Below are 24,982 nucleotides of genomic sequence, written 5' to 3' on the forward strand. Positions count from 1 at the left end.
ACACTTTGAGATAAGGTTTGGTAGAACATCTTAGTATTCACAGTAGGGCTGTCAAAATGAAGGCGATAACGCATTCAATTTGTTTTAACGTCACTAATTTCTTTAACGCATTAACACTATTCAGTCTTACGGAGGTTGTAGCGGGATCAGATTGAAAGCTAGAGTGAAGATACTGGCATTACATGAAACTAGAAAACCGAAGAACCATGGTACCAACCATGTCGTACTATCTTATCGCGAAAAAGGTTAAATAACGCTCCAAAGTTAGGCAAAATTTTGGCGAGGAAAAGCTGGCATGGCCATTTTCCAAAGGGGACTCTTGACCTCTGACCTCAAGATATGTGAATGAAAATGGGTTCTATGGGTACCCACGAGTCTCCCCTTTACAGACATGCCCACTTTATGATAATCACATGCAGTTTGGGGCAAGTCATAGTCAAGTCAGCACACTGACACACTGACAGCTGTTGTTGCCTGTTGGGCTGCAGTTTGCCATGTTGTGTGATTTCAGCATATTGTTTTATGCTAAATGCAGTACCTGTGAGGGTTTCTGGACAATATTTGTCATTGTTTTGTGTTGTTAATTGATTTCCAATAATACATATATAAATACTTTTGCATAAAACAGCATATTTGCCCACTCCCATTTTGATAAGAGTATTAAATACTTGACAACTCTCCCTTTAAGATACATTTTTAACAGATATAAACGACGCTTAATGATGATTAACTATGGAAAATTATGCAATAATCACAATTAAATATTTGTATCAATTGACAGCCCTAATTCACAGCCAATTAAGAGAAAGTAATATATTTTCTAAGTGTTTTACTTACATGGAGAGGCTGCTCAGCCACCACCAGCATTCTGTGCTCAGCATACTTCCTCACGTACTCGTACACGTTGAGAGGAGTTACTGGCATGTTGACCCCACCAGACAGAAGCTCCACCTGAACCAGGACGAATAAGGCATCAACAAACACTTTTGTGGAACAAACGTATTTCAAAAATTCAGTTATAATAATCATCCGCTTATAGTGATCAATGTGACCCGGACAGCCGTGATCACTATAAACGGTTTCCACTGTACAATCTACATATGGTGACACTGACAGTGTCGTCCTTTACCTGTCCAGCCCCTTCCTCTTTGCAGAGGTCAATGGCGAAGGCGAGGTCCATGGCAGCAAACACTGCATCTGCTTCACCAGCCTGAGAATGGCGGATCAGCTGCCGCAAGCTCTCATACATGACCGGGTCAAAGAATGCAAAGTCATGCCAGTTCACCTGCAGTAACAAAGATAGGTACATTTAGCAACTTCATTCTGAGAAGCACCAACATTCATGTAGCAGGTTCTTACCGTAGGTGCAAAAATATATTCAAAAAACATGTTTTGTCTTACCTTCCTCCCAAGCAGCACTTTGATGACATGTCGGTTCAACGTGATTGGACAGAGTTCATTCTGAAGCAGACATAAACCCAGTATTCTGGAGAGAAAACACAACATTTTACTTATTATTGTTTCCTACTTTGTTAAAGATGTGACTCATTTTCCCCAACATTGTTCTCTTCTGAAGATTTTGACCAAACTAATCGAATATAATTCCCTTAATGTTTGACCGATAAAGAGGACAATTCATTACCTGCCGATGTTACGGAAGCAGTTCAGCCTGGCTTCTGTGTTCTTGCCGGGCCGAGGGGAGTAGAAGCCTCTTTTGCCAGGTTGGTAGAAGAGAGGAGCGTTGTCGTCCCCGTCATCTGGGTCGTCCAACTCCATGTCGACCACGCTGCGGGTCGAACCATGGCGCTTACGGTTCTCCTGTTGCTAAAACCACACAAGAGAGGGATGTATTGTAGAGACTTTCATGTCACTTTATGTCTATAGGAGAGAAATATTAGTTAGTATGCCAAACTTTTAGGGATGGGTACCGAACCGCGGTACTAAATGAGCCAGAAAATTGATTTCCTATTTATTTAGGCTACATAAACGTTATCTTGCACCTTTGATCTCACAAACTCTGTTTCTAATTTGTAATAAGATTAAAACATTCGTCAGTGATGCATTTTCCAATCCAGAGGAGAGATCTCTCTCTCAGCCTGTCGTCTGTGTCGTCTTAGCCACAATGTCGGAGAGAACAAAAACGGTTCAAAGTGTGGTTATATAGTCAAGTCGATGCAGACAATGGTCGTTGCTAAAAGTGAAACAAGTCTTTTGCTTGTACGGGCTGAAACTCGAGCAGTCTGTCAAAACATCTAGCGGAAGTGCTTCAGATGCGGGTGGAGAAGTGCACCGTTTTTGACAGACTAGCTCGCAGTTCATCCCTCGTTGCTCCATCCACCATCATCACATTATAGTTTATAATAGTGATTTGTCCAAAACATGACCGTTTGTTATACTATAAATAATTGTTTATTTCATTTACTTTACATTTTAATTATCACATTATAAATGATTAGTTCAAAACAATGCTGTTGCAGTTGCTACTCGAATGTTAATTTATATACCTTATATATGACAAAATGTCAGCAATGTCAATTCCGTTATTAATTTGTTAAATTTTTTCTCTTAAAAAAACAAAAAACTGTTAAGAGTACCGTTAAAGTACCGGATGGATGAGCAGTATCGGTAAGAATAGTAGTACCGCTAATCTTAACGATACCCATCCCTACAAACCAGCCCTGATTATTTACAAGTAGAAATTAAATGAATAACTCTCCATGTTGGGACAGTATAGAGTGGAAACAGAGATGTTGAGTTTACTTGTGCTTTCTCTGGGGCCTCCAAAAGACCCAGGTCCAATATACTGTCGGCACCATTTTCCCTGGAGGAGGCAGAGACCAAAGGTTGATAGTTAGTTTAGAAAACTTCACATTGCAAGGGAACTCAATTTCTTTTTCATATAATTTTGCAGTCTACTCGTACATCACTTCAGCGTCGCACACAAGAGCAGCACGGTATGGGCCACTATGGTGAACAGACCTTCCATGTGCAATGAGAAGCTCCATGGCCTCCTCCACCCTGGCTCTGAGAGAATCCTCACTAGCCAGCAGCAGCAGCAGCTGTGCAGGGGACAGCTCCAGCAACATGCCTGTGATTTTACTGGCAAACGCCTGAGGAGACAAACACACAGCTGGTATAAATATTAGGGGTAGGGGGGGGGGGGGGGGAATCAACATGGCACAGTGTGGTAATATTTTGCTTGGCAATATTGTATCGAAACATGGACATCAAGTATCTATCTTTTATTATATAAATGATTAACCTCTTAACAATCCAAACGGGCCCGGACACTATTCTGTCTTTCACAGGTTGTGGCGGGCTCAGTCTTAAAGCAAGAGTGAAGATGCTATCATATGTATCATATGAAGCTAGGAAACCTAAGGAATCGATTGGTACCAACCATGTTGTGTTTTATTGTCGGGAAGAATGCTAAATAACGCTCCAAAGATGAGCTAATTATAGGCAAGGAAAAACTGGAATGGCCATTTTCAAAGGGTGCCTTGACCTCTGACCTCAAGATATGTGAATGAAAACTGAGAGGAACAGAGTAAAAAACTATCTCATTAGATAAAACAGATGTTGACCAACTGCATAAGTTACACTTGAAAAAAATAATAAATCACAATATATCTTATTGCAATACTCAGCATATCACAAAATGTTTAAAATCGCAATAAGATTGTATCATGATTTAAGTATTATGATAGATTAGATTAGATTTCCTTTATTGTCATTGTACAGGTACAACGACAAGACAAGACAATCTAAAAGACAATGATTATAATAAGACTGATTATAAAAAATAATTAAATAAATAAATAGATATAGTCAGTCCGCATTTGCAATATCATTAAACAAATAATGCAGTTCAAAGAGCAATTATGCAGTCAAAGGTTAAAGTGTGTGGTAAAATAAAGTGCATCTAGTCCATGTAATTATGAAAGGAGGGGCCTTTAATAGCTGCCATAACTCCATAACTTGGGGGGGCAACAGAGAGAGCAGGCAGCACAGATGGGGGCATGCAGCTCAGCCCATGCAGTCCGTGATCCATGTACTAATATCGTATCCTGGGGCCTCTGGTGATTCCCACCCCTACTAAGTATGGTGAAGGAAACCTTCAATTGTTCCAGTTAGCCAGACTGGTAATCATAAATATAGTTATGGAGTGGAGTAGTCAAAGTATGTTTCCACTCATTTGAAAAGTGCCAGTTGTATGCAAATGTGGCAGTCAAGATATGTCAACCTGTTCTTCAACTGATAAAAATCTATTTTGGTGTCACAGAGCTCTGACGGATGCAGATGATTTCTTACCGGTTGCATTGCGTGAACACGTGGGTAGAGCCTTTCTCCCAGGGCTTGTCTGTGTGCAGGCAGGGGGTCGGGCTCATCACTGGGGTTTCCCTCTGACGAAGGCCTGAAAGGCCTGGTGTCTATGGACAGCTGCCTCCTTGAGTCTCTGTAGAACACAAACACGCAGGTTTGTCTCAGTCTCACACAGCACAAACTTTTTTTGTTTACTGAAAAAGGGGAATATATGTATTAAGTGGGAGTTCACCTGTCTCGGTCTCTACGAGATCCGGCTCGAAGCCCTCCACTTCTCCTCTCTCTTTCCCGGTCTCTGTTTCTCAAGCGCTGCATCAGATCTACAGACACAAACACACATTGAATAGAACAAGATCACTGTTGAGTATAAATTTCTTGTGTAAAAAGAACCTCTTTTTGCTAGGGCTGTCAAAGTTAACAACACGTTAACGCAAATTAGTTTTAATGCTACTAATGTCTTTAACGCATTAATGCAATTGATCTTTCGGAAGTTGTAGCAGGCTTAAAGCTAGAGTGAAGATACTGGTATATGAAACTATAAAATCGAAAGAATCCACTGGTACCAACCATGTCATACTAGCTTGTCGTGTCATACTAGCTTATCACGACGGAGGTTAAATATAACGCTCGGAATTTGAGCAAAATATTTGCAAAAACAAAATGTCATGGCCATTTTCAGGGGGTGAAAACGGGTTCTATGGGTACCCACGAGTCTCCCCTTTACAGACAATAAAGTCATAGTCAAGTCAACACACTTGACAGCTGTTGTTGCCTGTTGAGCTGCAGTTTGCCATGTTATGAATTACGCATATTTTTTTTTAATGCTAAATGCAGTACCTGTGAGGGTTTCTGGACAATATTTGTCATTGTTTTGTGTTGTTAATTGACTTCCAGTAATAAATATATACATATATTTGCATGAAGCAAGCCCACTCCCATGTTGATAAGAGTATTAAATACTTGACAAATCTCCTTTTAATGTACATTATGAAAAGATATAAAATGCTTGATTAATCACAATTAAGTATTTTAATCGATTGACAGCCCTACTTACTCATGTGATAACTGCTTTAAGCATCAAAAAAGCACCACTGAATGCAACAATGAATGAGTTCCATAGTACAGTATAGTTTCTATGTATTGTCATACTTGAATTGTAATCGTGATGACACGTACTGCTGGCCTGCATGCCCTTGCTGACACTCTGAACACAGTCCAGATTGGGCAGCTTATCGTTGGAAAGGAGGGCCAGGGCGATGGCCGTGTAGAAGCTGCGGGCCACGCCGCTGCCCTCGCCCGGCTCGTCTTTGAAGGTGACCTTCACCCGGTGCACAGCCATGGGCGTGGTCGTGCAGCGCCTGCCAAAGTGTGTATTTAGCTGACGCATGGTCTGCTGTATTAGCTGGTCTCGATCCCGGTCCACCTCCAGCGCCAGGTCGCGGGACTGCAGGTTCCTCAGCTTCTCCATCTCCCGACGGAACTTGGATTCCTTCACCTCAAAGCCGCCGAGCTCTGTGAGGATCTGAGATAAACAATAAAAATGACAAAATAGTTTTGATTCTGCTCTGTGACATCAAGGGCACCATCATCCCAAAAATAGAAATTATACTTTTTTTTATTATTTGAATATATAATCAAACAATAAGAGTTGTTAGTGTGCAGCTCTATACACGTTTCAGCTGATGTTAGCAGACCAACCCAAGGTAAACAAGTAAATATTGGATGTACATTTCACAAGTAGTAAGCAAGAGGATTCTATTGGGATGCTCAAATTCTGCTGGGAAAGTAAAAAAAACAACTCAGTTTTGGAATTAAAAGCATTTCTAGAAATATAAAAATGGGGGTAATGTGGAGATAATTACCACTTTTACTTGTAAATAAATAATAAATAAAAAATGTACCGATCCAGGCTCCGCTCCGACATCCTCCATGAAGACACGACCAAAGAGCTCCAGTGACAGACGCCAGCGGCCTAGCAGCATGTCATGAGAGATCATCATCCCCATGAAACTACAGTGAGGTCTGGACAGAAACAGGGGCACAAATTGTGATGATGTTATTGTATCTTATTAGCATATAAAACTAAATTATAGTACATTAAAACATTTGAGGTTTTCTTCAGGGTTAGGCTATGATCTACATAGAATTTCTGACACGGGTCGCTGCTGTCTTTTCTGCCTAGTAATAGAATTTGTATGAAGGGTTGTTGTGATTCACCTATGTATCGCAATTTCTTTATTTTACGTTTTTGTTATTGTAAAAAATAATTGCTTCTTTGAGTCATCATATCTAAACTATGGTAAAACACATAGAAATTAAATATTTTATTTCTATCACTACACATCCAGTAAAGTATGGGAACACGTTGGGTTTCACACATTGCCAGGAAAAGCAGAGCTAGACATCACGGCTAAAGCTGCATGCTAACTCTGTCATGGACAGGAAATGTTATCGTATTGCGGTAACGTGCGGTCAAGCCAGCCGTCACTCATCTTCGTGGTCAAATGGGTCGAAACTACAACTGTAGAGCACCCATATATACTGACATTTATGTTAAATGCATTCAAACGGCCCCGATGGAGCTGAACATGAATGTATAAAGAGAACGGAGCTGACGGGGAGAGCTCAGAGATAGCGACGGACTTAGTGAAGTTAGCGGAAGTCCGATTTTTCAAAATAAGGTGTTAACAAAAGGGAACTGTATATACAAAATACATATATGGAAATAAGATTTATTGGATAATATTCACCAGAAGTATAAAACATTACATGTCCCTCTTTGATTTCTGCTCAATCAATTTAGATATTTTCCAAAGTAAAAGTCACTAGAAGTGTATGATTCAACATTTTCCCCATGGTCTAGTGTTAAAAAAGTTAACAAAGATTGCAATAAACTGTAACATTGAATCTTAATACTTGTAGAATCGTAATAGATATCCAATCGGCACCCAAGTATCGTGATAGTGTCGAATCGGGAGATAAGCATATCGTCCCAGCTCTATTAGCTAAGCCAACATCACAAAGCACAGCTTAGTGTTTGGTACCTGAATGACGGAAGAGGCGGTCCATCACTCTCAGTGAGACCAATCTCAGCGAGCAGGCTGCTCTTCAGCTGGGCGGCGAGGTCGTGGGGTGAAGGGCCCGGTTTGGAAGCCTCCATCTCCTGCTCTGCTAGTGACTGGTTCTCAGTGCTCCGCTGGCCAGTTTCCATACTCATCACATTCTTCAGGTTGGCTGAGTAAGACATCTTAGTGGGCAGGATCTGTTTGAGTGGGGTTCAGAGTAGTCCTTTAGTAATGTGAACAGATGTCTTGGATGTTGACAGTTTGATGATGAAAGAATGGAAATATGGAAATGGGACACAGACCACAGGCTGTGTTCCAATATCCACACTTGAATGTCAGTGTAAGCAAAAATGACTACCCACACTATCCATTATTTCTTGCTATCCATTATTTCCAATGCTACTCAAATACCACTGGAAATAATGAATCCTGGATCATTTTTACAGATTTCTATTTAGAAGTGTAGCTACTTCAACATTTCCATGGTGATTTGTTATGCGTGGATATTAGAACCCAGCTGCCAGCGTGTTTGTCCAGTGAAGAGGGGTGGTATACCTGAGAGGGGGAGGGTAGAGAGGAGCCCATGTTTACCTCCAGGCAGTTCCTGTCCATGCTTGCCTCAGCCAGACCTTTTGTTGCCATGTAGGAGGAAGAGTATAAGCCCTGAGAGGGACGACCAAACAGATCCTCCTTCCTGGCATTAGGCTGTTAGAGAAGAAGAAAAATTAAGTGGAAGCCAAAGACAGCGTTTGGCCATTATATAATATCGGGGTAACAGTTATGTCAGTCTAGCTAATGACTGTATGCTCTGTCTGATGTGTTGGTGTAGTGTTTGGCTAGCCCTGCTAGTATCCATTGGCTCCGCCCAACAAACCCTTGTTGCAAAGAACAAGGCACAGACTGACTAATAGATATCTTTCTAGTTATAATGTCTAGTTGTTACCACAGAGCACACTTTGCACCCTTTTGGACTTAACCCTCTGACACCGGCATAGACCTGTTTTTGTCTTTTTTAGGGGGGTACAGGGGGTCTTTAGGGGGAGATAGCAGGTCAACAGTAGGTGTCACATAGAAGTGGTGTACATCATCTGAAAGCTGGGAACCTGAAGATTAATTTGAGTTGCAGCACTGTGTGTCAAGTTGCTCTAGTCATAAATCAAAAAATAAACATGAATGAATGCATCTAAATTAATTGTGAGTGTATAAAGGCTTAGAACATTATGATAGAATGAATAAAGAATATATGATGTCCATCCCCATGCTCACTTCTGTCTCATATGTTGTTGCACCAGTTTTTGGGTTGACACCATTTGTTACACAGATCTGTTGATTAAAAATTATTAAAATCCTCCAAAATACCACATTAAGACACCAAGACCGTGAGGAACTTTTGACATTTGGAGATTTCTGAAAGAATTGCATTTTGTCAGCGATTGGATGGCGAGCACTTCTGTTCTGGAAACTGCTCGGTAACCCCCTTATTGTCAATCTAACTAGGAAAACCATCCATCCTCTGAATGCTCCAGGTCTCTAGTTTGTGGTTGTATAGTTCATGAGGCTGTGATTATCCTAGAGGTCACCACAGGTCATTTTATACAGTGAGGTCAAGTTTAAAAAAAATCACCTCACTATGTGAAATGGCTACTATGAGGACTAACATGAATACAATTGGGCTCATTGGATCCACAAGAAGGTTGTGGACGATGCATCTTTAATCCTTCCACCTTCACTGTGTCAGGGGGATTACACAAAGAGACTGAGCAGCAATTCTGACCTGCAGGAGGTGGGGCTGGTCTGCCAGTGGGATGGCCTCAGCCAGGGGAACATCGAATGGGTTGGGTGGGATGCAGCCCAAGAAGGTCATGGAGTCGGAGCGACGGAAGAAGGGGTGGTTCTGACCCGTTTCAGCTGGGACTGGGTCGTCATCCTTGTCCTGCAGAGTTGAACCTGAGGTGAAGCAGAAACAAATCTGTCAGCACACACACGTCCAAGCAGTTCTTTGACATTTATGACTCATTAGATATTAGTTATCCGGCTTACTCTGATTGGTGTCCTCATCGTTCTCGTGTTCAGAATCCTCATTGTCCAAACCCAGTTCCAAAATCTCTCGATTCCTACACATAAAAGTTAAAGTAGATTACAAACTAAAATAGTTACATGTAGTCAAAGGGGTGTTCATTTTAAAGCTATGGTTAATCAAATGCCCTAACAACCATTGTTTCAGCTGTTTGCTATGTCAAGCAAGCCAAAAGACAAAATTATGTGAAAACGGGGACTCTCATATTTTGAATACAACATTTTCACTCATTTACCTCTTTCTGTCCATCTGTGGGGTGTCCAAAGTGGTCTGCTGGTTCATGGCCTTAATCCAGTAGATAAGAGCCTGGAAGACGTAGGCCACATGCTTCAGCGAGCACACGTCCAGCACAGGAAGCACATCAGAGTGCTCATCATTGTGGGAGCGCATCAGTGATAAGGCGTAGTTCAGGAAGTCGCCCCGCGCCGACATCATGCCCTGGCGAGCTGTCAGCAGGGTAGCTGCTCTCCTGAAAGAATACAAAACACACACAAAACAAGTGAGAACAAACCTTGCTAATGCAGGAATGCATAAATATGGAGTTGCCAATTTCATTGATAATTGTAACGAGCTCAACAAATGACATTAATACAAAGGAGTCTTATATAGGAGTCTACCCACGTTGCAAAATAGCTGGTCCAACTTAACAGCCCACCTTAAGTGAACCTGAGCCAATGTTGTCGCTAGCTTCGGGGCTAATCCCCTTAACTTTAATCAGCAGGTGTCAAGCAAGACACGGGAGCTTAGCTTGGGTCTTGAGGGGTTGTAGCATTTATTCACCGACAGCCTAAACCGTACACACACTGCACTGCTCCGTTCTCAGCTATAACGTTACTGATAACTTAATAGTCATATACACGGTCTCTTTCTTTCTCAACCACACACACACACACACACACTCGCTAACGTTTCGCCGGGCGGTAATCAAACATGGATTTAATGCCAATTAAACTTTGAAACCGTAATACTAACCACCGGGAATTTTAACCTTATTTATCGTGAAACCATTAACAGTTACACCAAACATTTATCAAGTGATTTACAAAAAAACTTTTTTTTTTCCTTTACCTGCGTCCTTCCAGGGTGCGGAGGCTGGCCTCCTCCCGGGCCGTCATACGTTCCCTGCGAGCGGAGTGCTGAGAGGCGTGGAGCGGGTGACTGGGGTGACCCGGGTCTCCAGCAGATGACAGAGCTGAGCCGTATCGCAACTGAGCCTCGGTGGAATCCATGATGGACACCATCCAGTTCCAGGTGGGAATCAGCTTTTCTTCAACATAGTTCTGGTGCAACAAATGACAAACATTTCACTCTTATTCAACTCATTAAAACAGATCAGATTTTTATTAAAAACCTGATGTTCAGACAATCATTGTTGTTGTACACCGCCTATTAGGATGGATACAATGCAATTCAGTTACATATTTAACAGGGATGGGATCCCCTGAAACAATATTTTGATTCTGGCGGTGAATCTTTAAGTTTTCCGGTGATGTACTGCTGAAATTAAATATCACAATTATTTTATGATTTGTTTTTTTGTTATTGGTCTTTTCAGAACAGTTGAATAGTGTTTCTTCAAAATGTACGACCAGAATAATACGAGTTAACTCTAAACCAGATCCTAACATTCAGCCGCTGTATAAACGTGTAGCCAAGTGTAGTTTTATATAGCACATGTTAAAAAGTTTCTAATGTATCTGGGAGGGAAATAAAGACTTATAAAATAGGATGACTGTCTCACCAGGCAATATCACAAAAGATAACATATGATAACACAGATATCATTAACCCTTGCCAAGATGCAGAAACTGGGGTTTTTAAACAATCTTTTACTCAATGATGGTCATCACGGTAAATAATGTCCTGGTGCCACTGTATCTTGATTAGTATTTCTTCTAAAAATATGCAACAGTTTGTTTCGTGATTATTTCAGAAAATCTTAACAGAAAAATAACAGAAATATTGATATTTTAAAGGGCTCCCTCAGAATTCAGTATCTTGGGTGTCTTGACAGGTAGTGGAGTATTTTGGTCACCACACGATGGCGGTGTATCTTACCTGCAGGCTGACAGCATCCTGGTAGGTGAGCTTTACAGCAGCAGGGTACTGGGAGTAGACTAGATGGTTGTACTTGGGAATCAGACTCATGAGGTCTGAGATCTGCCTGATGACGATGCTGTAGGCCCGGGCCAGGCTGCTGGCAGAGGTCAGATAGCTGCTGGAGTTGCTGGCCTCCAGAGCTGCTGCCGCAGCAGCAGCACTGGAGCTGATGGCGCTGGACCGACGCAGGTTGGTAGGGTCGATGTATATCAGGCCCGTGGAGCTCGCTGTGAGAAAGAAAAAAGATCATAACAGGTACAATCAAGATAAACCATTTTTTAGGGCTGTCAAAATTAACGCAATAATAACCCATTAATGCAAATTCTTTTTAACGCTACTATTTTTTTGACTCATTAACGCTATTTGGTATTTCGGAGGTTGTAGCGGGCTCAGTTTTAAAGAGAGTGAAGATACTGGCATCATATGAAACTACAAGGAATCCATTGGCACCATGACATACTAGCTTGGCACGGAGGAGGTTAAATAAAGCTCCAAACTTGCGCTAAATATTGGCGAGGTCATGGCCATTTTTAAAAGGGGTCCGCTTGACCTGTGACCTCCAGATATGTTAATGAAAATGGGTTCTATGGGTACCCACGAGTCTCCCCTTTACAGACATGCCCACTTTATGATAATCACATGTAGTTTGGGGCAAGTCATAGTCAAGTCAGCACACTGACACACTGACAGCTGTTGTTGCCTGTTGGGCTGCAGTTTGCCATGTTATGATTTGAACATGTTTTGTTATGCTAAATGCAGTACCTGTGAGGGTTTCTGGATGATATTTGTCATTGTTTTGTGTTGTTAATTGATTTCCAATAATAAATATATACATACATTTGCATAAAGCAGCATATTTCCCACTCCCATGTTGATAAGAGTATTAAATACTTGACAAATCTCCCTTTAAGGTACATTTTGAACAGATAAAAAATGTGCCATTAATCGCAATTAACTATGGCCAGTTATGCGATTAACCGCGATTCAATAATTTAATCGATTGAATCATAACAGGTACAATCAATATACACCATTTTAGTGACAGTCATCTGGAACCACAAACGTAGACATTTCACAGCTCCACTGACCAGCTGGCGTTGAGGAGCTGGAGGGAGCGCTTCCAGTGGCCCTCTGGCTGGGCGTGTTTCGAACAGCCCACTGCATGGAGCGGGGAGCCTGGGCTGCACTGTTGGCGTGGGAAGCGCTAGTCGTCCTTTCCAGCGGTTCATCCAACAGGAACGTCTCCTGGTCGACGTCGTCGCTCTGACTGCTGCTGCTGTCGGAGTCACTGGAGTCATTGGACTGGGAGTCATCCTCTGAAAAGAAGGCAGGGACACTGCTGGCACCTTCAGAGAGGAGGAGGAGGAGGAGGAGGAGGAGGAGGAGGAGGAGGAGGAGGAGGAGGAGGAGGAGGAGGAGGAGGAGGAGGAGGAGGATGAAGAAAAAAAGAAAAGGGAAACAAGTTTAATGGCTTGTGTGTTCCTCTCCCTTACCTTTCTTTTGTTTTTCACATCAGATTTATCCAGACAGGAGTGCGGGTTAGTGAATCACACCACTACAAGGCCAAACAACACTAACATGATGGTGAAAACACTGAGGCTTCAAGTCAAAACAACAGCTGCACTCTCTGTTGATCAACTTGTGTTAAATAACGACTTCATTTTCAGCATTTTTTTTTTTAGATGATTGGAAATTTCATTAGAGAGAAAGAACAGCAATGTCTCAATAATACTGAATATTCTAAGTGGAAATGAAACAACACCATCATGACTAGGGCTGTGACGATACAACTAGCTCCCGATTCGATACTGTCATGATACTTGTATATATGTATTGCGATTTTTAAGTACTGCGATTCTACAAGTACTATACTTGGGTGCCGATTCAATATTTATTGTGATTTTCGTCAACTTTTTAACACTCGACCATGGTGAGAAAGTTGAATCATACACTTCTAGGGACCTTTATTTTGAAAAATTTCGAAATTAATACTGTAAAAAAAAAAAGCATGTATGTAGTCAGAGATGTACTGAAGTCAAATATATCAGTCAATGTCAGGAATTATTTATATAAAAATTTCCAGCAACCTCCCAAAAAAATAATTAAGGGACATGTAATGTTTTATACTTCTGGTGAATATAATCCATCGATTCCATATATGTATTTTGTATATACAGGTCCCTTTGTTAACACCTTATTTTGAAAACCGGACGTAGTCACACGGGTATACTTCCATTAACTTCTCCAAGGTGGTCTCTAGCTATTCCGTCAGCTCCGTTCTCTTTATACATCCATGGTCAGTTCCATCGGGGCCGTTTGAATGCATTTAACATAAATGTCAGTATATGGGTGCTCTACAGTTGTAGCGTCGGCCCATTTGACCACGGAGACGAGAGTGACGGCCGGCTTGACCGCACGTTACCGCAATACAATAACGTTTCCTGTCCATGACAGAGTTAGCATGTAGCTTTAGCCCGTGATGTCTAGCTCTGCTCTTCCTGCAATGTGTGAAACCCAAAGTGTTTCCATACTTTACTGGATTTGTAGTGTTTACCACTTTGGATTTAACATGTGAGGGTGCAGGTTGTATCCACGCCGACCCTCCGCTGTTTTGTATTTCCTCATTGCGGTCAGATGTGTTTCCTTTTGGTTGACGGATACGGAACGTATATGACGTCACGTTACTCAGACTACAACAATAAAAGCGGTAACTTCCTTCTACCTCCGCACAGACTCAAATGAAGCAAATTTATCGATTCTGGCATTAAAAAATCTATTTCAAAATCATAAAATAAATTGCGATACATAGGTGAATGGATTTTTTCCCCCACCCCTGATCATTAGTAAGAAATAGACATTTTAGATGACCAAGGAGAAAAAAAACACCACACCGTTTGGAAAAGCTAAAAGTTGATTAGTTTGTTATTTGGGTGACAGAACAACAAGACTACACTTGTGATGAGTGATTAGTTCAAAATGAAAAGACAATAACAGTGGAATGTGAGAAAGGGACGAACTGAAGGAACTCTCAGCAGGAAACCGTGTATGCACTTTGCAAATTCACTCTTGCCCTGACATCTGTATATGCATTGAAGTAAAGAGGAACTCATACCAAAAATAGGAAATGCCAAGGACACCCTACTGCCTGCAAATGAAATACATCGGGTATTCAGCCAGGGACCATTTTGTCTGCCGTATCATTAGCTCTCCAAACATAAATCCCCACAATCCAAAAATGCTGACTGTTAAGCACCAATGATTTTTGTGAGGACTGCATTAGTCTGCATTTCAAGGAAAATACACCACAGCGCAGCAAGACAGAAATGCAATTTCTATTTAGTAAGCCTCTAGGAGCCTTACAAAGATTTCAGTTGAAGGAGGTCAATAAGAAAGGTGACCGCATTTCCACCAAAAACTAAAAAAAAAAAAGGAACTACAGTTTTATGAAAGGGATTTAAAAGAAAATCTAAAATGAAATCTAAACTGAAAGATTAAAAACAGCTGTGACCAACCTGCTTCAGAGCCAGCAGTAGCTGCTGTGACGACACTCCTGCGGCCGCTAGCATTATCCTGATTGCTGTGGTTACTTTCGCTGTCACTTTCTGTCTCAGCTGCTGCCAGCAGATCCAGCTCCATGTCGCTTCCTAAAAGCAGAAAGCAATGACAAACAGATGCTTCACTCACTGTTGGGTGGGGTTTCAGATTCAAGTTCACAACATTGTGAACAACTCCAGTGTCATTAATCCTCTTGCATCGCTATAAAAAGTAGGGTGTTTCTCACCGTCCTCGTCGTGCTCATCGTGCTGCCCTTCTGCCTCAGCGTTTTCCTCTCCCTGTTCCTCTTGGTCGTCATGATGGTCTTCCTCACCAGCTACTCCCTCTACAACTTCAACCTAAAAGAAACCAAACAAAACTTTGAAGCAAGACAAATCTATTCCCGTTCTCATCTACAATTATACAGTAATACAGAGATCAACCGCTTCTATGGATCAAAAAGCTTGGAACAGAATCATTCCTATACAAATGCTGTTTAAATAATTTGCTTATAGTAGTCAAGTAGTCTGCTTACAGTGTTCATTTTGGGTCTTTTCATACAAGACAACACATGGAAAAACATTTTAAAACTACATTAGACTAATGTTCGCCTCAGCCTTGCGGACTGTCTGCTTTCCGGCTGGATACCTGACGCTGATGCTGCGTGCACACTGATATCATAACGGGAAAAAGAAAGTAATTTTCTCTGAATAAAAAACTAATGTGCGCTGGGAAAGCACCCTCGTCAGGTGGATTGATAATTCCTGGTCACGTAATGCCCCCAAAGTGAAACTCTGCTGATCAACCGCCTCTGCGGCACTCCATTCCACTACCGGGTGAGCGAGCGAGGAGCCCCGGCAAAGGGGCGCCGTTCTGCCTGCACGCTCGCGCTGTAGAGCTGGCCAAAAACCCGGTGATGGAAAAGGTAGCAGAATTGGCAGCGAGACAGTAAATAGCAAAGTGCTCCGTTTCATTACTTTGTATTCATGTAATAAATATACAAATGTCAATGAGATGGTAATATGCATAAGAAATGATGCACAACAAAAAATCCATTATAATAATCATCCGCTTATAGTGATCAATTTGACCCGGACAGACGTGATCATTATAAGCAGTTTCCACTATACGAGTAAACCAAATTAAAAATGGAAATAAAGATCTTCATCCAAACTCTCAGTGAAATCTTACAGTGTCAGTAACAGTGTGGGCGCTAGGTGGCATCGTACATTCTTTGAGAGTGTAGAGTCACTTGCATGCAATGTTCATTATTGATGATTGTGCCTGTGTATGTCGCTTTTTGTCGTTCGTCTCCCGTCTGTCTGTCTCACACCGTTTTCCCCCCCGACTATGTTAAAGCGTCTTTGAGAAAACTATAAAGCGCTATATAAATCTAATATATTATTATTATTATTATGGCCTTAATGATTTTATAATGAGGCTCCCCACCTCTTCCACATCTGCTGATACGATGTCATCCTGCTCCTCGTCTCTTCCTCTGACAGGCTGAGACTGGCTGCTGCGCCGAGGCTGGGGGTTCCTGATGATATAAGAGGCAGCTGTCTGGCTGGAGCTGGGAAAAAAATGAAGCACAACACCAGAAGTCATTAAATCTAGTGAATAAGAAAAATCAGCCATCTTCTGTTCCTTTTGGTTTCCTCTCTCCAAGTAAAGATCTAGTGAATAACTCAGTGATTTCAAACATTTCATATCTTCGCTTTGGCACATGAACATGGGGCTAACCGATACAATATGAGCACATTTCAATCTTCCATAACACAGTCAAATTTAATAACCCAGAAGCTACCAAGGGAGTCCATATGAGAGGAAAATAAAGGCACTAAAAGCAACTGACCTGCTGGACTGGTCAGGTGAGGGCCTCGGAGGCAGCGGTTCAACAGAGAAGAGCTCCTCGCTGCCCTGAACAGCATCAATGCTGGTGCTGGCCAAAGTGAATGGAGCAGTTGGTCTCGCTATACCCATTCGCACCGGAACAATCAGCGACTCGGCTACATTACACAGCTCCTCCACAGCGTAGGGCAGCAGAGCTTGGAAAACTCGTCGACATTTCCCAATGGGCTGGGGGATGAAGTTGCTATGTGAAGAAAAAAATTGAGAAGAGACAGAATCAGCATGAATTTAAAAAAGAGCATATCAAATCGATGTCATTGTGTAATCCCATTGTTACATGCTGATGTTACTGAAGGTACAATTAATTCCTAGAGCAGTTGTCTTTGTTGTTTTTTTTTAGGTTTTTACATCATTCTGTAGCTTTCCAGTGGTGTTCATTATGTATTCAAATCTGAACATTCAAATTTTGGTCGATGTTTTATGTTTTTACTGTGGTAACCTACGTCACTGCTTTTTGCCCTTAAATGATGAGTGTTCTTACTTTTTCTTCTTGGATGAGGCCATCTCCACGCTGAGGATGACGAATACCCGGGCAACAGAGCGTAGGAACCTCCTGGTGACATTGACTGCCTCCTCTCTCCGGCCAGGAGTGTACTTGTTCTGCAGCTCCTTTACTAGTGTGCCCAGTAAGGTGTCTATGAACTAATACAGGAGAACAAAACAAAAAAACACTGATGACCAAAATACTTACAATTGCAAGGGCTTGTTAACAGCAATAAAAACTGAAGAAATGCATTACCACTGGTAATATTTAGGTGGTATCATTTAGTGTTTTCCTAAGCGAGAATTACTCAGAAATTTAGTTGTTTTTTTTAATATTGTGTCAGATTAGTTGTGTAATGAATAAAGTGCTTCAGGAATGAGTTCTAAAACCTGGAAATGAGTTAGCATTTTAGCACTTCTGGTTCCCTCATCTGGAAATCAATGGGTTTTTAGTTATATGCCTGAAATAAGGTCTGTGGTTTACACAAGTTAAAGAGATTTTAACATTTTGTTCTACAATATAAAATACATCAGTAAATACCTCACTCGTGAATTTTGAAGCTTTTATATGTTTTCAAAAAGGCGGTTGCTAACAAGTGGCTAAATGATGCATGCGACCGTTGTGCAGTTTGTTTATAGCCTAACGTTAGCTTTTTACTTCTGGCGATTGTATTTGCACTTTAAAAAACATAAAAGTGGTGTTCACTTGTGGAGATTATCTTGCTATGATATAAGTATCATAAACGTTTGTTTGCCAGAGATTATTTTCTGACCCCATTGACTTTTTGTCGAAGGAACCGGGGTGATAACTTCCTGGTTGGCCTACAAATATACATCATCCCTGCAGCACTTTATAGAGAAACGGTGGAGGAAAAAAATCATGTTGTTGCTGATGCAGACAGGCTAACTGGACTTACAGTGATGTCAGGAGCACACTTGACAATGAGGCAGTGGGTGAAACAGTCAAGGCGAATGGTGCCACTCTGCTGATTCAAGTAGACCTGCTCTTCAGGCAGGAGGTGGGCAATTCGGCTGCTGGCACTAAGTCTAGGACAAACAAAAAATAGTAAATATTTGTGTAGCCTTTTTCAGTTCTTTGAGCACCACAAAGTAAGCTCAAGCTCTTATTGCCAACCGAATTTTAATGCTGGGAGTGTTGCGTTACTGTGATACTCACGGGTCTTTATTCTCCTGAGAGCCAAACATGATCATAGACTTGAGGGCGTTCCAGTCCTGCAGGACCCTCTCCAGAGCCAGCTGAGCAAAGCGGGGAGGTTCTAGGTCATGGTCTGGCATATCAGAGTCTGAAAGTGAGGAAAGAAGAATTTTTTCATACACCAGATGCCTTGAAGGAATAATGGTTTAAAAATCTCCAGGCTAGACCAGTTAGCGGAAAAATAATTTCATATAAATGTTTGGACCCCAGGAATATTAGTTGTAATTGTAGGGGCAGCACAACTAATCAAATATTAATCGCAATCACGATCTTGGCTCCCCACAATTAAACCATCATGATCGACTGCGATATTGATATATAAAAAGCATCATAGAAAACTCGGCTGCATAAATCAAGTGCTTCCTAAACTAACAACTAGAGATGCACCGTCAATCAGCAGCCGGTCAAAGCGTGCAGTTCTCAGCAGTCTCATATATCTCTATATATTATTTTTACCGGTTACACAAACACACACACGCGCAGCCTCCACATGATGGTTTTACGTCAGTGCACAGCGGCACAGTCAGTAACGTCACACACACAGACAACATGTTGTTAAATAAAGTTATTGCAATAACTATATTCTGTCCTTAAAATCTATGAGTAATCGTGATAAATAATCATGATCTCAATATTGATAAAAGAAAATCGTGATTATCATTTTGGCCAAAATAATGGAGCCCTAGCTAATGGGGATCCTTTTAAATAAATACATGCTTGTACAATGTGTAAGTCATTAGTTTGCACTGATGTTTAAGGGTGGGTAATATACGAGAAGGATCTTGAACCTACCTTCTGCATTTGCAGCCTTGCGGTTCCTGTCTTCTCTGATGCGTGGAGGTCTGTACTGACAGTGCTCAACACTCTGCCTGGCAACAGTCTGCACCAGGAACAGTAATATATGCTCTCCCCTGCAGATGGAAATAAAAATCAGTCAGAAATATCACTTCATCCTCAATTGCACAATATGAAGTATCTTCGGAAAACGCCCACAGTTACTTGACAATTATGAATCACAAAAGTGAAGCGTAGATTAAGGCCAGCACAGAAAACACTGGAGTCTTACCTGCTGTTTGGTGTTGTGACCAGGTTGGTGGTTGTGAGTAACCTGTACAACAGATCCAGGCGAGCAGCCTTCTGGCCGGCGATCAGCGTTTTGCATTTACATTTCTCCCAACAGTCACAGTATGCTGTGGGAGAGGTCCTCTTCAGCCTGGGAAAGAACAGAAGCTAATTTATGATCATACGTACAATCTAGTGTGGAATACAAGTAATGGTACGAAAGACTGAAACCTTTACAAAGTTTAAATAAGGCCACGCTCAAAATTAGGACTTACTTGCAGTCGTGTCCTTTGTGACACACCCTCGCACACTCAGTGCAGCAGCAGAGGGACTCGAGCAAACCACAGGTCCGACACTCAAAGATATCCTGAATGCAAAGTCATTGTGATGAGAAACGTCCAACTGAAGATTATATATTGAAGAGCTTAACAAACAGTCTCCAAAATTAGTGACGTTCCATGTGTGCACTGAAGCTACAGAAGTTGGCCTGGCAATTAAGTAGCAGTAATTAAATCATCTTTTTATCGCTTCTTAAAAACATTTTTTTTTTAGGGCTTATCGAGTTATCGGTTACATAACTGTCTTTAAACATTCAAATTTGGGCTGTCAATCAATTAAAATAGTAATCGCAAATTAATCACACATTTTTTATCTGTTCAAATGTACCTTAAAGGAAGATTTGTCAAGTATTTAATACTCCTATAAACATAGGAGTGGGCAAATATGACGTATATATTTATTTATTATTGGAAATCAATTAACAACACAACAATGACAAATATTGTCCAGAAACCCTCACAGGTACTGCATTTAGCACAAAAAATATGCTCAAATCATAACATGGCAAACTGCAGCCCAACAGGCAACAACAGCTGTCAGTGTGCTGACTTGACCATAACTTGCCCCAAACTGCATGTGATTATCATAAAGTGGGCATGTCTGTAAAGGGGAGACTCGTGGGTACCCATAGAACCCATTTTCATTCACATATCTTGAGGTCAGAGGTCAATGGACCCCGTTGAAAATGGCCATGCAAATTTTCCTCGCCAAAATGTAGCGCAAGTTTGAAGCGTTATTTAACCTCCTTCCCGACAAGCTAGTATGACATGGCTGGTAACAATGGATTCCTTAGGTTCTCCAGTTTCATATGGTATCTTCACTCTAGCTTTAAAACTGAGCCCGCTACAACCTACCTATAGAAGGCAAGTTGCGTTAATGCATTAAAGAAATTAGTGGCTAATTTGCGTTAACACGCTACCGTGTTACCTTTGACAACCATAATTAAAATTATCTAAGAAAATTCCCATCCTTAATAGACTCTGATGAGCGCTGCTTGAGAGCGATCTACAACATCACTTTTTCCAATGAGAGCTTTTCCTCTAAATTTCAGTGCAATGACATCCTGTAGGGCTGACCTGGTTAATGTGCTCCGCTCCGGTCCAAGTGAAACTGCAGGTGTCGTTGCAGCAGAGAACATAGAGGGGCGAATCATCTGGGTTGGTCCCCGAGGGGCAAATCATTTCCATGAACACAGAATCTGCATCTTCCTTCTCTGCGATGCCTGGGTCACCCACTGTGTTAGAAATTTGAGGAACAAATATGGAAACGGGAGGAATGCCAGTTACAACATGTAGTTGGCTGTTGTAAGCAGGGCAGCTAAATAGGTCAGGATTCACATAACTCGTGGACAACCTCCAATGTTCCAGCTGTCAGCTATCCACTTAAAATTACATCAGGTTCGCAAAGAGTACATCCTTTTCTCAGAATATATATATACAGAGGTGGTGGCTGGTTGGTCACATAAACTTCACAGAGTATATGTGCATAATATTAGGAAAGCATTTAAACACACGTTTGCAATCATAACAGTCTCCCTTCAAATGACAAACCAGTTTACAACAGAAAGATGACTTATTAACTTACCCTTGGCCATTTTCTGAGCAGCCTCCAGCACAGTGATGGCTGCCGGGTAGGCTCTCCCACTGACTGCCAGCATGAATGGGGTCATTCCACGGGCATCCCTGTCAAACAACAGCAACAACGATACACATGAGGGACAAATAAACAGAAACTAGCAGATAAATCAGGACAAAAACACACATTGTACAGTAAGCATTTAGAAGTAATAGAATAAAATACAAATGAAGAATCATACTTGGCAGAGAGTAGCTCCCGTAAGTGTGGCCTCAGAACAACACTGTCACACATCAGCTTTAAGATAAGGTGGGCGTTGGCCTTCCTGTCTTTAGATTCAACCACAGATGGCTCGGTGGACGGCCCTGCTTGTGTGGAGAGAACAATCCATTAGATGACAGACGACAGTCAGGCATTAGTGAAGTTTAATTGGCAGTGACATTCCAAAGTTGTAGTTTGATTGACGACCAACGTCACACTTATTGTATCATTTCCTGTTCTTGTATAAAATGGTGAAGTATGTTGATATTTTTGTATAGTAACTGACAGTATGTAGTACATAATGTATAGAAGTAGTACGGATTTGGGACACAGCTCCTTCTCATTCCTCCTCTATGACGAAGATGTCATGTACCTGGTATGGTGGAGGTGCTGGGTCCCTGGCTAGTCCCAGTGGAGGCAGTGGTGAGTGAACCCACAGCTGGTGCTAGAATGAAGTCAATGTCACCATCTGGTGATAAAATGAAAACAGTTTTGTAAATTTCACTTCAGTTAAGAAACACGTCGCTGCAAAGTCTTAGATTCATTCACTAAGGCAAGGAAGGAGAGTTAAATCCATGATCGCACACAGACTTTCTGATACAGTTGTGTAAGGCCGCCTTCAGACTGACAACTACGGCAAAACAACTCAAGAGGTTGCACTGGTGTGGGTGGGCTGCTGCAAAGTACAAGTGAGAAGATGAAATTCAAATTGAGAACTCCAGTTTTAAGGCTTACCACGCATACAACATGGCAGTTTATACCCCTTTGAGTCAGGATTGTACATCTTTGGAAATCTCACACTCTTTGGCTTGATGCTTACAAAGTAAATGGCAAATTAACGTACGGCTACAAGGTACACACTACTAGGATTTCTAAATAAGAGGACAGTGAACTGCAAGTTTTTTGTCTGGAATACCTTGTAGTGACATCTCCACTGCACTAAAGCAGTGGTGTCATTTTTTTTTTTTGTTGCCGTGATATTGTCCGTCTGAAGGAGCTCTAAAGAGCAGACAAAGATCATCTTAATTATACAGTCTTGTAGAGATGCACTGACCAGGGTCCATGGGTGGGGGGTCAGGAACCCAACTTGGTGGGGCGATGGGTGGTGACACAGGGTCCTGGTGGTCGCTGGATGACGGGCCAGACTCATGACGGCCGAGACCGGCTGCTCTTAGAGACCTCCGCATCATCTCCCTCAGCCGAAGCCTGTTGACAGCACAAGAAATGAAACAGGGCACCTTCTCTTCTCTTCCCCTCTCTCTCTCTGTCTCTCATGGCGGCACGTAATTTTAACACATTATGTGCCCCCACCACGTATTGCGCTGTCAAGAGGTCGTGGTCATTTCATGTATTTCTGTGAGATCACTCTGTGAGGGCACTCTCACACAAGTCACCCAAATTGACGTGATAAAAAAAAGCGATATTCGAAAAGTGAGTTGTTTGCATCCCTGTTATATATTCTGCGTCGTGCAAAAAAACGAATAACTGGTTATTCACCCTCTGCTGCTGGAGGAGCCAGTCCTATTCCCAGAACTGTTGCTTGAAACCACAGAGATGGCGTTGGCAATTGCCTCCACAGCAGATAGACGCTCTGCAAATGTGTTTCTCTCCGACCTTTCAGCTTCTGAAATGAAATCGCATGGTCACTTAGCACGAAGAAGAGAGTCTTGGGGAAACAGGCAATCAAACTGATACAGGAGCAGACTCCAAAATCAAACTGGGTGTTGAGTAAAAGTGATTTCCTTCCACATTTTTTAATAAAGATGGCAAAAACTGAGACATTGAGAGGAAAGATGTGACTGTAACCAGGAAATCAAGCTTACCTTCCTCCTCTTTGGTCTCCTTGTTGCTAACAGGGAAGCAGACAGAGACAGCAGCGTGGAGGATGTTGCGGTTTCCATCGCAGCGATGATCCAGAAGCGCTCCGAGGGCCTGGCTGCCCTGATCCAACAAGAACGCCTGCTCAAGGTTCACCAGGTACTGCCGACACGCCTCGTAGTCACAACGCAGAACATGCTGCATCAGCGTCTGTTTCTGAAAGACACAAAGGCGACGAGTGTGTAATGATAAGGATCACTCATTAGGATGTCTCTGATGTTGCACTGTGACTTAAATAGAATTACTTTTTGGTCTTTCAGACAGATGTATGGGTAGGAACATGATAGAAACCACCACACTAAAACTGTTTTTGCAGGGCAACAGTGTGACTGAGAGCTACGTTTCAGGGGCACATATTAACACTAATCACATCTACTTGTTAATTTGCTTTTCAGTCTTTTTTGCATTGTGTTTATAAGGTCATGCTTACCTCAACAGCCATGATGATAATAGCAGCTTTCTTTTTAATGGTGGAGTTAGAGGGGAGATTGGCCAAAGAGTGCACCCCCATTCCCAGGCTGTTTATTGGTGGCAGGTCCAACCAATCAGGATCTCGAATTCCACCCATACAGTCTTTGGCCATAGGGTAGATTGTGCCATTTCCATCTCGAAGGATGATGGGAGATTCCTGGAAGAAAAATTATTTCAACGTGTTAGATTTGTATATAGTACGGCATGTGCAAAAACTGCAAAAACATGTCACCTATTTGGGAGGTTGTCTCACCTGTCCTGCAGTAAAGATGGCCACATTGCGCTCACTCTGGCCCAGGAAGGCCAGGTTACTAGTGGGGAAGTTATTCTCTTGTTCAGCTTTGCCTGTGGCCAGGTCAAAGATACAGTACCGTACCCAGTTACCAGTTTTCAGCACTGCGTGGACTCCTGGAAGATGGATCGATATTTGAGGGTTCAAAATACAAATCTAAAGAAAACTACTAAACAAATGTATTGATAAAGTATATTAAGTATGCACTGACATATGGAAACAAAGACTCACCTTTGGAGTCAACATTCACGGCCAGAATCTCTGCCTTTTCTGGGATACAGAGCTTTTTAGGGGTGCGCTGAAAACAGTCAGGAACTTTAGGAGTCCCACCAGTTTTGACCACCTGTCAGGAACAGATTGAAGGAGATAAACAGCAAATAAATATGGATGTCAAG

At 41.9% G+C, this 24,982-nt stretch overlaps 1 protein-coding gene across 19 annotated transcripts in view; it reads right to left on the reverse strand.

The window, feature by feature from the left end:
- ubr5 (ubiquitin protein ligase E3 component n-recognin 5) overlaps positions 1–24,982 on the reverse strand; it is a 43,858-nt gene that overhangs the window by 1,611 nt on the left and 17,265 nt on the right. For 2 of the 19 annotated variants that reach the window (XM_074654567.1, XM_074654565.1), the window contains exons 18-56: positions 24,819–24,930; positions 24,549–24,703; positions 24,255–24,452; positions 23,770–23,980; positions 23,444–23,570; positions 23,001–23,152; positions 22,320–22,415; positions 21,927–22,050; positions 21,695–21,792; positions 21,187–21,344; positions 20,047–20,138; positions 19,776–19,922; positions 19,502–19,620; positions 18,671–18,797; positions 18,411–18,540; positions 17,492–17,652; positions 16,955–17,194; positions 16,549–16,672; positions 15,347–15,458; positions 15,078–15,209; positions 14,678–14,710; positions 12,654–12,911; positions 11,524–11,792; positions 10,534–10,745; positions 9,701–9,934; positions 9,429–9,502; positions 9,163–9,335; positions 7,944–8,093; positions 7,368–7,585; positions 6,225–6,345; positions 5,473–5,845; positions 4,556–4,643; positions 4,312–4,456; positions 2,923–3,110; positions 2,761–2,821; positions 1,643–1,824; positions 1,402–1,486; positions 1,130–1,285; positions 838–951 (exon numbers count right to left, since the gene is read on the reverse strand). In XM_074654567.1, the coding sequence (XP_074510668.1) occupies positions 838–951; positions 1,130–1,285; positions 1,402–1,486; positions 1,643–1,824; positions 2,761–2,821; positions 2,923–3,110; positions 4,312–4,456; positions 4,556–4,643; positions 5,473–5,845; positions 6,225–6,345; positions 7,368–7,585; positions 7,944–8,093; positions 9,163–9,335; positions 9,429–9,502; positions 9,701–9,934; positions 10,534–10,745; positions 11,524–11,792; positions 12,654–12,911; positions 14,678–14,710; positions 15,078–15,209; positions 15,347–15,458; positions 16,549–16,672; positions 16,955–17,194; positions 17,492–17,652; positions 18,411–18,540; positions 18,671–18,797; positions 19,502–19,620; positions 19,776–19,922; positions 20,047–20,138; positions 21,187–21,344; positions 21,695–21,792; positions 21,927–22,050; positions 22,320–22,415; positions 23,001–23,152; positions 23,444–23,570; positions 23,770–23,980; positions 24,255–24,452; positions 24,549–24,703; positions 24,819–24,930 (5,949 nt within the window). Of the gene's footprint in view, positions 1–837; positions 952–1,129; positions 1,286–1,401; positions 1,487–1,642; positions 1,825–2,760; positions 2,822–2,922; positions 3,111–4,311; positions 4,457–4,555; positions 4,644–5,472; positions 5,846–6,224; positions 6,346–7,367; positions 7,586–7,943; positions 8,094–9,162; positions 9,336–9,428; positions 9,503–9,700; positions 9,935–10,533; positions 10,746–11,523; positions 11,793–12,653; positions 12,912–14,677; positions 14,711–15,077; positions 15,210–15,346; positions 15,459–16,548; positions 16,673–16,954; positions 17,195–17,491; positions 17,653–18,410; positions 18,541–18,670; positions 18,798–19,501; positions 19,621–19,775; positions 19,923–20,046; positions 20,139–21,186; positions 21,345–21,694; positions 21,793–21,926; positions 22,054–22,319; positions 22,416–23,000; positions 23,153–23,443; positions 23,571–23,769; positions 23,981–24,254; positions 24,453–24,548; positions 24,704–24,818; positions 24,931–24,982 lie in introns of all 19 variants that reach the window. The other 17 variants (XM_074654566.1, XM_074654564.1, XM_074654579.1 and 14 more) reach the window with 15 other exon arrangements.

This window comes from Sebastes fasciatus, chromosome 12, assembly GCF_043250625.1.
Source record: "Sebastes fasciatus isolate fSebFas1 chromosome 12, fSebFas1.pri, whole genome shotgun sequence".
Taxonomy (NCBI): domain Eukaryota; kingdom Metazoa; phylum Chordata; class Actinopteri; order Perciformes; family Sebastidae; genus Sebastes; species Sebastes fasciatus.